This window comes from Mytilus trossulus, chromosome 10, assembly GCF_036588685.1.
Source record: "Mytilus trossulus isolate FHL-02 chromosome 10, PNRI_Mtr1.1.1.hap1, whole genome shotgun sequence".
NCBI classification, from domain to species: domain Eukaryota; kingdom Metazoa; phylum Mollusca; class Bivalvia; order Mytilida; family Mytilidae; genus Mytilus; species Mytilus trossulus.
Window position 1 is genome coordinate 50,932,266 of NC_086382.1, and position 10,684 is coordinate 50,942,949.

A 10,684-nucleotide genomic window follows, 5' to 3' on the forward strand; every position below is an offset into this window, starting at 1 on the left:
CATTAACCAATGAACCATAAAAATGAGGTCAAGGTCAGATGAAACCTGCCAGACTGACATGTTCCCGTTACAGTCATTCCATACACCACATATGGTTGACCTACTGCTTATAGTATTTGAGAAACGGACCTAATCACGTAATTTTAACCTTGATCACTGATCCATGAAATGAGGTCGAGGTGAGGTGAAACTTGTCTGACAGACTTGAAGACGTTGCAATGAACCCATATACCAAATATGGTTATCCTATTACTCATAATAAGTGAGAATTTCATATGAAGTATTTTTTTTCAAGCAGTCAATGAACCATGAAAATGAGGTCAGGGACAAAGGACATATGACAGACGGAAACTTCGTAACATAAGGTATATGCATACAAGATATGAAGCATACAGGTCTTCTGGCTTCTGAAATATAAAGCTTTAAACAAATAGTTTACGCCACCTGATAGTAATACCTATGTCTCGCATACTGCAACTTTCGTCGCAGGCGAGACAAAAATTGCAATTATATGTAATTATATCGAGATAACGAAATAAAAATATCGATATAACGATTTAAATATCGAGATAACGAGATAACGAAATAAATATATCGAGAAAACGATGAAATTATATCGAGATAACGAAATAAATATATCGATATAACGATTAAAATATATCGAGATAACGATTTAATTATATCGAAATAACGATTTAATTATATCGAAATAACGATAAATATATTGGGATAACGAAATAATTTTATTTTTTAGGTCCCCTATGGGCTTCCGTAGTTTTCGACTTGTGAGTTTGAATATCCCTTTTTTATATTTTGCCTTTCCTTGACGTCATGTAACATTGAAGCTACCGAGAAATTCTTCGATAAAACGGGTGTCTCTTCGTTCATACATACATGCTAATTATAAAAATATTACTAGTAATTGCATATTTCCAGTATTGTATAAAATATCAAAACATGAAGTATTGATCTATATTAATATTCTTGTAATTGTTATAAAATAATAAAATACACCAAATAACATAATTACAAACCAAATCTCTATTTTTATATATATTTTTTTTAATTTACCTGTGACGTTACTTTTTGTGGCGTTTATACATTCGTGTGACGCACATATTGTAGTTCTATTATGCTGTTTCTGTGTACTGCCCTCAATTATTTTAAGTTTTCGTTGTTATTCTATGGTTTACATATTGAATGTACTTTATATTATTTATCTATGTATTTCTTTGTTCTGAGTGTTGCATTTATTTATACTATGTTTTCCTTTAATGCAATGTTATGATTTAGCGGTATCCTTAACGTTGCCATAAAGCGTGAGGTTAAGCTAGCCACAAACCAGGTTCAACCCAGGATGTTTTCTTAATATGTCATGTACGAAGACAGGAATATGGCAGTTGTTATTTTATAATTGGTTTCTTCGTATTTTGCATTGTCGTTTGTTTTTGTTGCACATCAGTGTTTCTGCTGTTTCTTTATTTCCCTCGGTTTAAGTCTGTAGCCCGTATTTGTTTTCTCTCAATCGATTTATGACTTTTGAACAGCGGTATACTACTGTTTTCTTTTAAAAAAAATCATTTTCTATTCTCTTGTTTCATTTAAAAGTCCATTGTCAATGTATTGAATAAAGGCAACAGTAGTATACCGCTGTCCAAAACTCGTAAATCTATGGACAAAAAACAAAATTGGGGCAACAAACTAAAACTTAGGGAAACGCATTTAATTTAAGAGGAGATCAACGACACAACATAAAAATGTAACACACACATATACGGACTAAGCATTAGACAAAATCCGATGAGAATAACAAATACAACATCAAAACCAATTTTGGATAGAAAAGTACCGTGACACGTCTTATAGTAATGTGAAGTCACACTCAAATATAAGAGAAAAGATGACCTAACCCAATCATATAAATATCTCAAAAAGTTTATCTTATGTGTCCGAGCATCACTATTCATTGACTTATTTGATGACAAAAGCCCCTTAAGTTCCATATGTGCTAACTAGTAGTAGAACAAGTTGATTTCAGACATTTAATACAACAGCTCAATCCCTAGGTAAATGAACGACATATTAAAACAGTATTTTCAATCAGTGTGTCGTACTTGCATTATTTGATATTTAATTACAATAATAAACAATATTAATATATTTCACACCATTAACTTAATCTGCAATGATGAAGTTCATGATGTAGTTCTTGATTTATTTGTTTGTATTTCTCATAGTACCATGGACTTCATCATGGTATTATTGACCGAGTCAACTATTTATCTCAAGGTCCATAGTTCAGGCCTTGAAGGCATAAAACTTTGCTCAGTGCCTGGAGCACAAAAATCATGCTCGAAACATGAAATCCAGCAATTTGATTGGTTGATTTTTGAGTCTGAGTACAAAAATCATGCTCGAATGTTTTATGACCGTGAGGCCAGCTTTCCGTCTGTTTAACCCTTATCAAATATTCCCAGCATTTTCTACACAGGACTTTACTTAAGCATGTTAAGTCCCAAGTCAATCAGAGATTCGTAAAAGTAGAATATCGGAATGGTGTTCAGCAATTTGACTGTTTAGTCAGTATGACATATCCTCTTGGTTTCCCTGAAAAATAAAAAAAGTGTTGTTGTAGTTTTCGATTCTTTAAGGCATAACTTTTGTTCGCTCAATATTAAAGTTCTATTTATATTATAAACAATAACAATATAAAACCTATTTATATATTCTTTCTAATATTAAACGTTCCTATAAGTAAAATTTTAGATCAGGGATATATCATAATATAATGATTTCCTTTCTTTCTGTTAATGAATAACGATGCCTGTTCACGGTTCATCGTCGTATCGATATGTGCTTTCGATAAAATCGTCGCCAAAGAGCCAGAACTCCGATAAGGAGTCGAGAAACGATTTTAGTCATGTTGTCATATCATATATCGTGTCTTGTTGATCATTTCTGCTATTTAGACTTTCTATCCATCAATCCATTTAGCCAAAAATACACTAAAATTTGGTAAAAATCATCATCAAAGAACAATTACTAAAATGAGTAATCGACTGACGATGTTTGTTAAAATCCAGTTTTCTGTCTCATTATTTTTAGAAAAATCTAGAAAAACGCAAAGGAAAAAGGTTAAACATCGTCATTAAATATAAATAACTCCAAATAGGAGAGGAGTCTTCAAACGATTTTGGTCATAATATTATAGCAGTTTGTGTTTATTTTAATCTATATGCCATCTCATTAAAAGAGGGGCGAAAGATATGTTGTACCGACTTTCTGTGCTGCGTCTGATGACTTTTGGCACCTGGTGTAAAACAAGAGAAAGTTCTAATAAATATAGATGTTTATTTCTTGAAATCAGTAATCAAAGTGCTACAGGTTTTACACAACAAAATAGCAAGTCTCACTTGATAATAAATTTAGAATTTCACAAATGAACTAAGTTAAGGGACATAACTCTATGCAAATTTTAACTAATTAAATAAAACTTGCCCAAACTCTATTTTATCAAGTGAAACTGCTTTACAAATCTTTAATACGTACAGGTTAATGCATAATACAATATGTTAAATAAACTGAATCCTTTCAACTAAAATGAATACTTAATTTCAAATGTTTTGCATAATAACTTGTTGCTATGGAAACAATAAACTTTTAAAATCAATGAAATCTTTGCCAAACTATCTCTATATTTAATCGCAAACACTCTAATACCAAATACAATTTATTTCTGAATAAATTGTTATGTAATATAACTTTGCCTAATTCTTAAACAGTATTTACTCTTTTTACAAAATATTAAAATAAAGAATATATACCAATGTTGCTAAGCAACAAACATGTACATCGGTCATGAGTTCCGTGTATGTGTGTAATATAATAAATTAACTAAATTCAATTTAAATATAAGTTCAAAAGTCAATTCAAAATGTTCAAACAATTTTGTAAACAAACTGAAATCATGTGGACAAGTGTCGCTTTCCAAAACTTAATTTATGAAATAAATAAGCAATCTATATACAAAAATATAAAAACACAACTTACAGAGTAATAAAGAAGAAAATAAGGTTTCATGTCTATGTTATTTAGCTTTCGATCTAACTCTATAATCATTGCTTTCTCAACAAAAGACATTTCTCCCGGCAAATAAAAATTTAAAAGTATCTCCCCTGGAAATTATGAATTGCTAAAGACAAAATTTTAATATAACAGATATAAGAGTGACAGTCAAACTCGTACATTGGAAATAACCTAACAACACCATGGCTAAAAAATGAAAAGACAAACAGTAGTACACAAGACACAACATAGAAAAATTAAGACTTAACGCGAACCCCACCAAAAAAAGGGGGTGATCTCGTGTGCTCCGAGAGGGTAAATGCTTCACATGTGGCACCAATTATTACAAATCCGGTAAATAGTCTTATTAGGTATGTCTTATACGTGAAAAGGGAAGGGTATTGTAGTTACGACATAAGGAACACATCCGATATCATCTGTGAAACGGTTATTCCATAACAGTCAACCATTCATTGTAATACGTTATTCTGATTGGCTAATTGCACATCACATGTTATTCCGTAAGCAATTGCATGAGACAATAACATTTCATTCATGATGACACGAGGTCCCACAATAAAGTGCACAGGTAAATTTAAAAAATTAATAAACTTCATGAAAATCGTGTTTTTATAATCCTAGCTAAAAAAAGGTAATTATAAGTATTGAATGCTTCTTTTTGTAACTTTATAGGGTTGTAAAAGCATTGACCGTGAGTACATTTTTAGAATGAAGCGCTTCCGCGCTTCATACAAAATGTACTTCGGTCAACGCTTTTACACCCCAATAAATTTACAAAAAGAAGCATTCAATTCTTAAATGAATGATTTCAACTCCACCATTTAGAACAACTCTTGGTTACCTTGTGAGCAGCAATCGTCTATCTGGTAAATCATAATAGGAAATACAAGCTCTGGAATATCGTATCAATTGGGAGATATATTAACGATCGAGGTGACCTCTAAAGGCTTCCAAGACATATAATCCGATATTAACATAGATACATAGATATAAAATATCTTATGTTGCTGATCACCTTTTCCATTCAAAGTTTCTCTCTATCTGTTAAGTTTTTTGTAAATATCAGGCAATAATTAAGGAGCCGTCGGACAATTTCGACCATACCATATAAAGAAAATGCAGAACTTTTGCAATAACTGTTTTTTTTTTAATATCATTTCCACTAAATTTCCTTTTTCAATGTATCAAGTGCACTTGAATACGAAATGAACTTGCGCTAATTTTCATATTATCAAATTACATATTATGTATATATGTTTACCTTCTGTATATCAGTGCTTTTAAAAAAATGTAACCTTATTTATAATATAATATGGATAAACAGAACTAGTGTCACACAAAGCAAAGTTGAAAAATAAGTAGTGTACTGCTAGTATTCATTCTTATGGACTGAACATGACAGTGTAAGTGTTTTTCTACCATACCTGCAGAAAATCAACCAACAGTATTAGAGCTTTGAAAGGCCTTCTGAAATATTGTCCAATAAATCATCGGAGATTATTTGTTCGACATTGTCAAAATCAGTGTACATACAACTTTAATTAAGCTACGGAGAACAAAAGCAACACACATAAGAAGCTGACATAATTCAGAAAAAAAATTGTGCGGTTGAAAAAAATTACACAAATATTCTCTTATAAGCTCAGTTAATGTCGGTCCTTAAATATGTCGAGAATCATTCTTAAAAAAAATGAAGATTTTATATAAGAATAACCGCTAAAGTATCCCTCTTTTTTTCGACAATGATACTAGACATTGACCGGGCTGAATTCCGGGCACTTTTCAATTTTCACTTTTCATTATTTAAAATTCATGAATAGTGAACTGTGTTTTTTGCACTATTCACTAAGTTTATTCAAATTAAATAACTAAAATACCTGTTTGTATATATTTAAAAAAAGAAGATGTGGTTTGATTGCTAATGAGACAACTTTCCACAAGAGACCACAATGACACAGAAATTAACAGCTACCGGTCACCATACGGCCTTCAACAACGAACAAAGCTCATACCGCATATATAGTCACCAAATACTAACGACCTGAATAATGTACACAAAAAATGAACAAAAACAAATATGTAACACAGAAAGAAAAAAATACAACCACTGAATTACAGGCTCCTGACTTAGGATATGCACATACATACAGAATGTGGCAAAGTTAAACATGTTAGCGGGATCCCAACCCTCTCCTAACCTGTGACAGTGGCGAAACAATACAACATAAGAACCAACGATAAAAATCTGTTATAAAAGGCTTAACTCATCGGATGGATACATATAAAAATACATATATAACAAAAACAATAGAGTGGAAGTGGCCGGGTACTTGTACATCCCAACAACAAAACAAACGTAAGTGAACTTTAGTGAATGCGGAAAACATTTAAATCCTCTTAGAACAAGGTTAGAAAATGTAGATCAAATGACCATAATGGTGTGAAGATACTGCTTTGTATAAAAGGTCGTGCTGGGCAATATGATTGAGAGTTACGTCATTTCACGTCAGTTTTGTGATAGTCATTATCTAAACATAGCACCACATATTTTATGTCATAAAGATGAAGATCATGATATTTACCTGTTAACTTGTCTTTAGCCTGCATAGCTTTAAAGAGTAAAGAGACAGGAACCCAATACGGCGGGTATTTAAATCTAGCTGTATCCAATATCAGAACAAGATCTCGACTGGGATGATAACCACCAACTGGAGAAAAATGGCCATCTCCTGTCTGAGAAAGAACACTCCGGGAATACGACAATGTGATCACAGATTCCTCTTGTTTTGTATAGTTGTGAATAACCGCTCGGAAAGCTTTTAGAGAAGCAGTTTCATCAACATATGTCAACCTTGTTTCAAGGTAATTGTTTTCAGCCATTGCTATGAATTGGTCCATAGTAATTCCCTCTTTTTCCATAACAGCAATGGGAACACAACAATTCAACATGCTTTCATGATACCATCGCCATGGCCGTTTCCAGACTTTTCCAGGGTCTATTTCAAGAGCGTTTAACACCATAACCAGTGTACTTAGTCCACAAAAAGCCGGCTCGTCTTGGGTACGGAACTGTGAGGCTAGTTTGAAATAACATTCCATATGACCAGATAACAATGCTTCCTCAAAAATTGTTTTCCCCTCTCTCGATGAAAATGAAACACACGAATCTGGCAGTATACGTTTGTAAAACACAGGTCCCGATTCGGGTTGCGAGATAAATTCGTCTAATATGTGCGCCATCAGTGATCTCTCTGTTATACTGGAAATATAAAGCTTCATGAAAAAATGGTGATCTAACTTCGACTACTTTCAAGTACTATAACGTAGGAGGAGTGTATTTAATTTAAATGTTGATACCTGTTGATCTTCGAAAGAAATAAAAAAATAAGGAAAATAGTTTAAATCTTTTAAACAGTAATACTCACTTAACATTCTGAATCATACATATTTTTTTTACAGTTAATGTATTCTATAGAAACTAAGGATTTGTTACATAATATAGAAATTCTGGATTCTACCACTGTGCATGTTGGTTTACTTTGTTTTGAATTTTAATTCCTTAGATATATGATTTAAATATGATTATCAAACAAGAATAAACTTGTTCCTGACCTTTTTGACAGCTTTATACTTAATTATTTATCTATACTTTAATATACCTGACACTTATCAAATGAAATAAAATGGGATGAATATTATATAAAAATATGTAACTTAAAAATATCTACGTGATACTCTAGCAATACCCGTCTTAAAATCAGCCAAATACTGTAATGTGTTATTCAATTAAAACAAGCAGGTCGTACTTTTCAAAGATTTTATTTTAACGTTGTGTTAACATAGTCAATGTGTTTACCAAATTGTAATTTCAAAACGAAAGTCAAATATTTCCTTGGTTTTTCAATTATTATATTTAATGTTTTGATTAACATTAAGTAGTATCTAATAAGGGAGAAAAAAGTCTACGGTTCTTTTACTCCTATCCGTCTCCATGTCTACTTCACATGTGCCTTTTATCCTTTTCCATGTCCGCAGTTTACTCCGGTTTCACACACTGAACAATAAAATATCAATGAAAAATATTGCAACGTACTTAATGTAGCCAGAGACCATTGGCGAATCCAGGGGGGGGGGGGGGGGGTCCGGCGGGTTGGAACCCCCTTTTTTTGACGATCAATGCATTTGAATGGGAGCATACAGTTGGACCCCCTTTTTACTCTGGGTTTGGACCACCCCCTTTTTTTTAAATGGCTTGATCCGCCCCTGGAGACATAGAATATACTGTATATAATTGAATTATATGTCTCTGATAATGTAGTTTATTATAAAAATATGTACACCTACCAAGTTGGAAATTTAAAAGCAACCTACCTCACAATACAGAAAAGATATTCAAGTCAAATCTTCATTTGCCAAAAGCAAACAGAAACCCTAAGAAACATCCGTCATTGTTACCTTCTCTAAGAGCATCAATACATCACAAATATAAACCCGCCAATTAACGCTGTGCGTCTTTCGCGGGGAAAAAATTAGCTGCATTTGGTAAATATGCTTTTTTCTATTCGTACTTGCTGTGGAAAAATAGTTCTTTTGTTCTTGTTAGCTTATCGTTTTCCGTACAAAAATGTCAACACTATATCGAAGTCAACATATATAATTGCTAAACATCCAGTCTGGTGATTTATTTCATTTTATATCTCCCTTTTTGTGGTCATTTGGAAGGTATACATGCTAGACAGACATCCCGACGTAATAAAATTCTTGACAATACCGAAGGCATACTGACTAATTTACGGAGAGAACAAACTTATATAAATGGTAAAACTGAAGTAAACAAATGAGTATTAGTGCGTTTCCAAATGACGGTTGGTTGGTATACAACTGCAATGTTTTTTACACTTACCACTTTTGGTTCTTTTATATGTATAACCATGTAGGCCACTCATTGATGTTGGTACAAATTAATCATGTGATACCTGCTATATTAATGTTGCGATTCTGTTAATACTAGAAGTTATTAATAAAGGAATTCATTTAAGTTTGTCGTCTGGGACTTAAGGCGAATAAAAATAACTCAGTGATTCTTGAGTTGTATATATATAGAGATGAAATTGAACGTTGAAACAAGCCATCATTTTTTACAAATTGTTTTTGGTAGGCTTATTTCTAGTTGAATTGGGTATAAATTTACAATTAAATGAATTGATAATAGTAATGATACCAAAAGTATTAGTGAATTGTGATCCGTTGGGATATTTCAAGAAGAAATATTTTTTTTAGATAAATTAATAACTATGAACATTAATTTATTTATCTTGTAATTATGTCGATTATTATTTTAAGAAGAAATAGCTGCGTCATGAGCCGTACACCCGTCGCTTTGAAGAAATAGCTGCGTCATGAGCCGTACACCCGTCGCTTTGAAGAAATAGCTGCGTCATGAGCCGTACACCCGTCGCTTTGAAGAAATAGCTGCGTCATGAGCCGTACACCCGTCGCTTTGAAGAAATAGCTGCGTCATGAGCCGTACACCCGTCGCTTTTCAAAGAATTACGTTTCACAACTCCCAATGTCATTTCAGAAATTTGTGGAAAAAAACAATTCACAAAAGTTTCTTTAAACTGCTTTTAAAATCCTTCTGAGTTCTTGTTTGAAAATTGTGAAATCCTGTTGATTCAATGAGTAAAGCCAAACAACTCGGAATTTTGGTGAAAGCGTTTTAGCGTTATTTTCCGAAAACGGGGTAAAAACTTTTTAACGAATAAAACCCTATAACCTAAAAAAACGTAAAATCTAGAATTTATAAAAATTGAAAGGGAGCTCAAGTTTATAGATATCATAGGATTAAACGCCTTTTTCAAGTTATTTGTTGCAAATATGTTTAGCAAAACCTTTCATATTTCCTCTACAATAAAAAAAAAAACAAAAAAAAACAACACACCTGTCACTTTAAAAATCACTTAGTGGTCTTTCTGCTTTTATTTTTTTTATTTTTTAGAGTTTGAAAACAAAATCTTACCTTTCATCATAAAATACAAGGTAAACCTCCGGGAACAAAGTGGTCACTATGAAACTTGACTTTTCTGTAAAATGTATAACACCATTTACATATTATCAAATTAGAAAACAGTTACATACATGTACATAGTTGTAGATAACATATGTCGAAACAGATCTATATAATGTACAATAATTCTATGCAGGTGTGAACATAAAAATGACATTAACTCGGAGGACTGACTTTCACATTGTTTTACGTACACAAGTTAACATATTGTTTTCTAAAATGAGAAATACATGTAGTCATTCATGATTCAAAATAGTCTTCAAAACCATTTCTCACTTATTTATTATTAAACATAAGATTTCAACCTATTTTATTTAATTACACAGTGAAGCAAATGCATATTCAGAAAATATGAATAAATCTATGCTAAGAGCAGCGTAATGGTAATACTAATGGACTATGTCGTGGACCCTATTCAGAAAATAGTGTGGTCAAAACGTAAAAAATTTCTTTAAATTGTATCATAATAGCTGGACATTTAAAAATCATGTGTTCAGCCCAGACTATTGAATCATGTATATTTTGCAGATT

The 10,684-nt window shown here is 32.1% G+C and overlaps 1 protein-coding gene across 4 annotated transcripts; it reads right to left on the reverse strand.

Annotated features, from left to right (window-relative positions):
• Window positions 1-1,018: 1,018 nt before the first annotated feature.
• Window positions 1,019-10,222, reverse strand: LOC134686321 (glutathione gamma-glutamylcysteinyltransferase-like). Of its 4 annotated transcripts, none has more exons than XM_063545993.1 (3): window positions 10,106-10,222; window positions 6,669-7,345; window positions 1,019-2,607 (listed from the first exon to the last, which is right to left on the reverse strand). In XM_063545993.1, the coding sequence occupies exons 2-3, from the start codon at window positions 7,324-7,326 to the stop codon at window positions 2,561-2,563; spliced, it is 705 nt and encodes a 234-aa protein (XP_063402063.1). In that variant the 5' UTR covers window positions 7,327-7,345; window positions 10,106-10,222; the 3' UTR covers window positions 1,019-2,560. The 4 variants fall into 4 exon arrangements, with proteins under 4 accessions (XP_063402063.1, XP_063402062.1, XP_063402061.1 ...); XM_063545992.1 differs by lacking the exon at window positions 10,106-10,222 and adding an exon at window positions 8,458-8,588; XM_063545991.1 differs by lacking the exon at window positions 10,106-10,222 and adding an exon at window positions 7,512-7,621.
• Window positions 10,223-10,684: the final 462 nt, after the last annotated feature.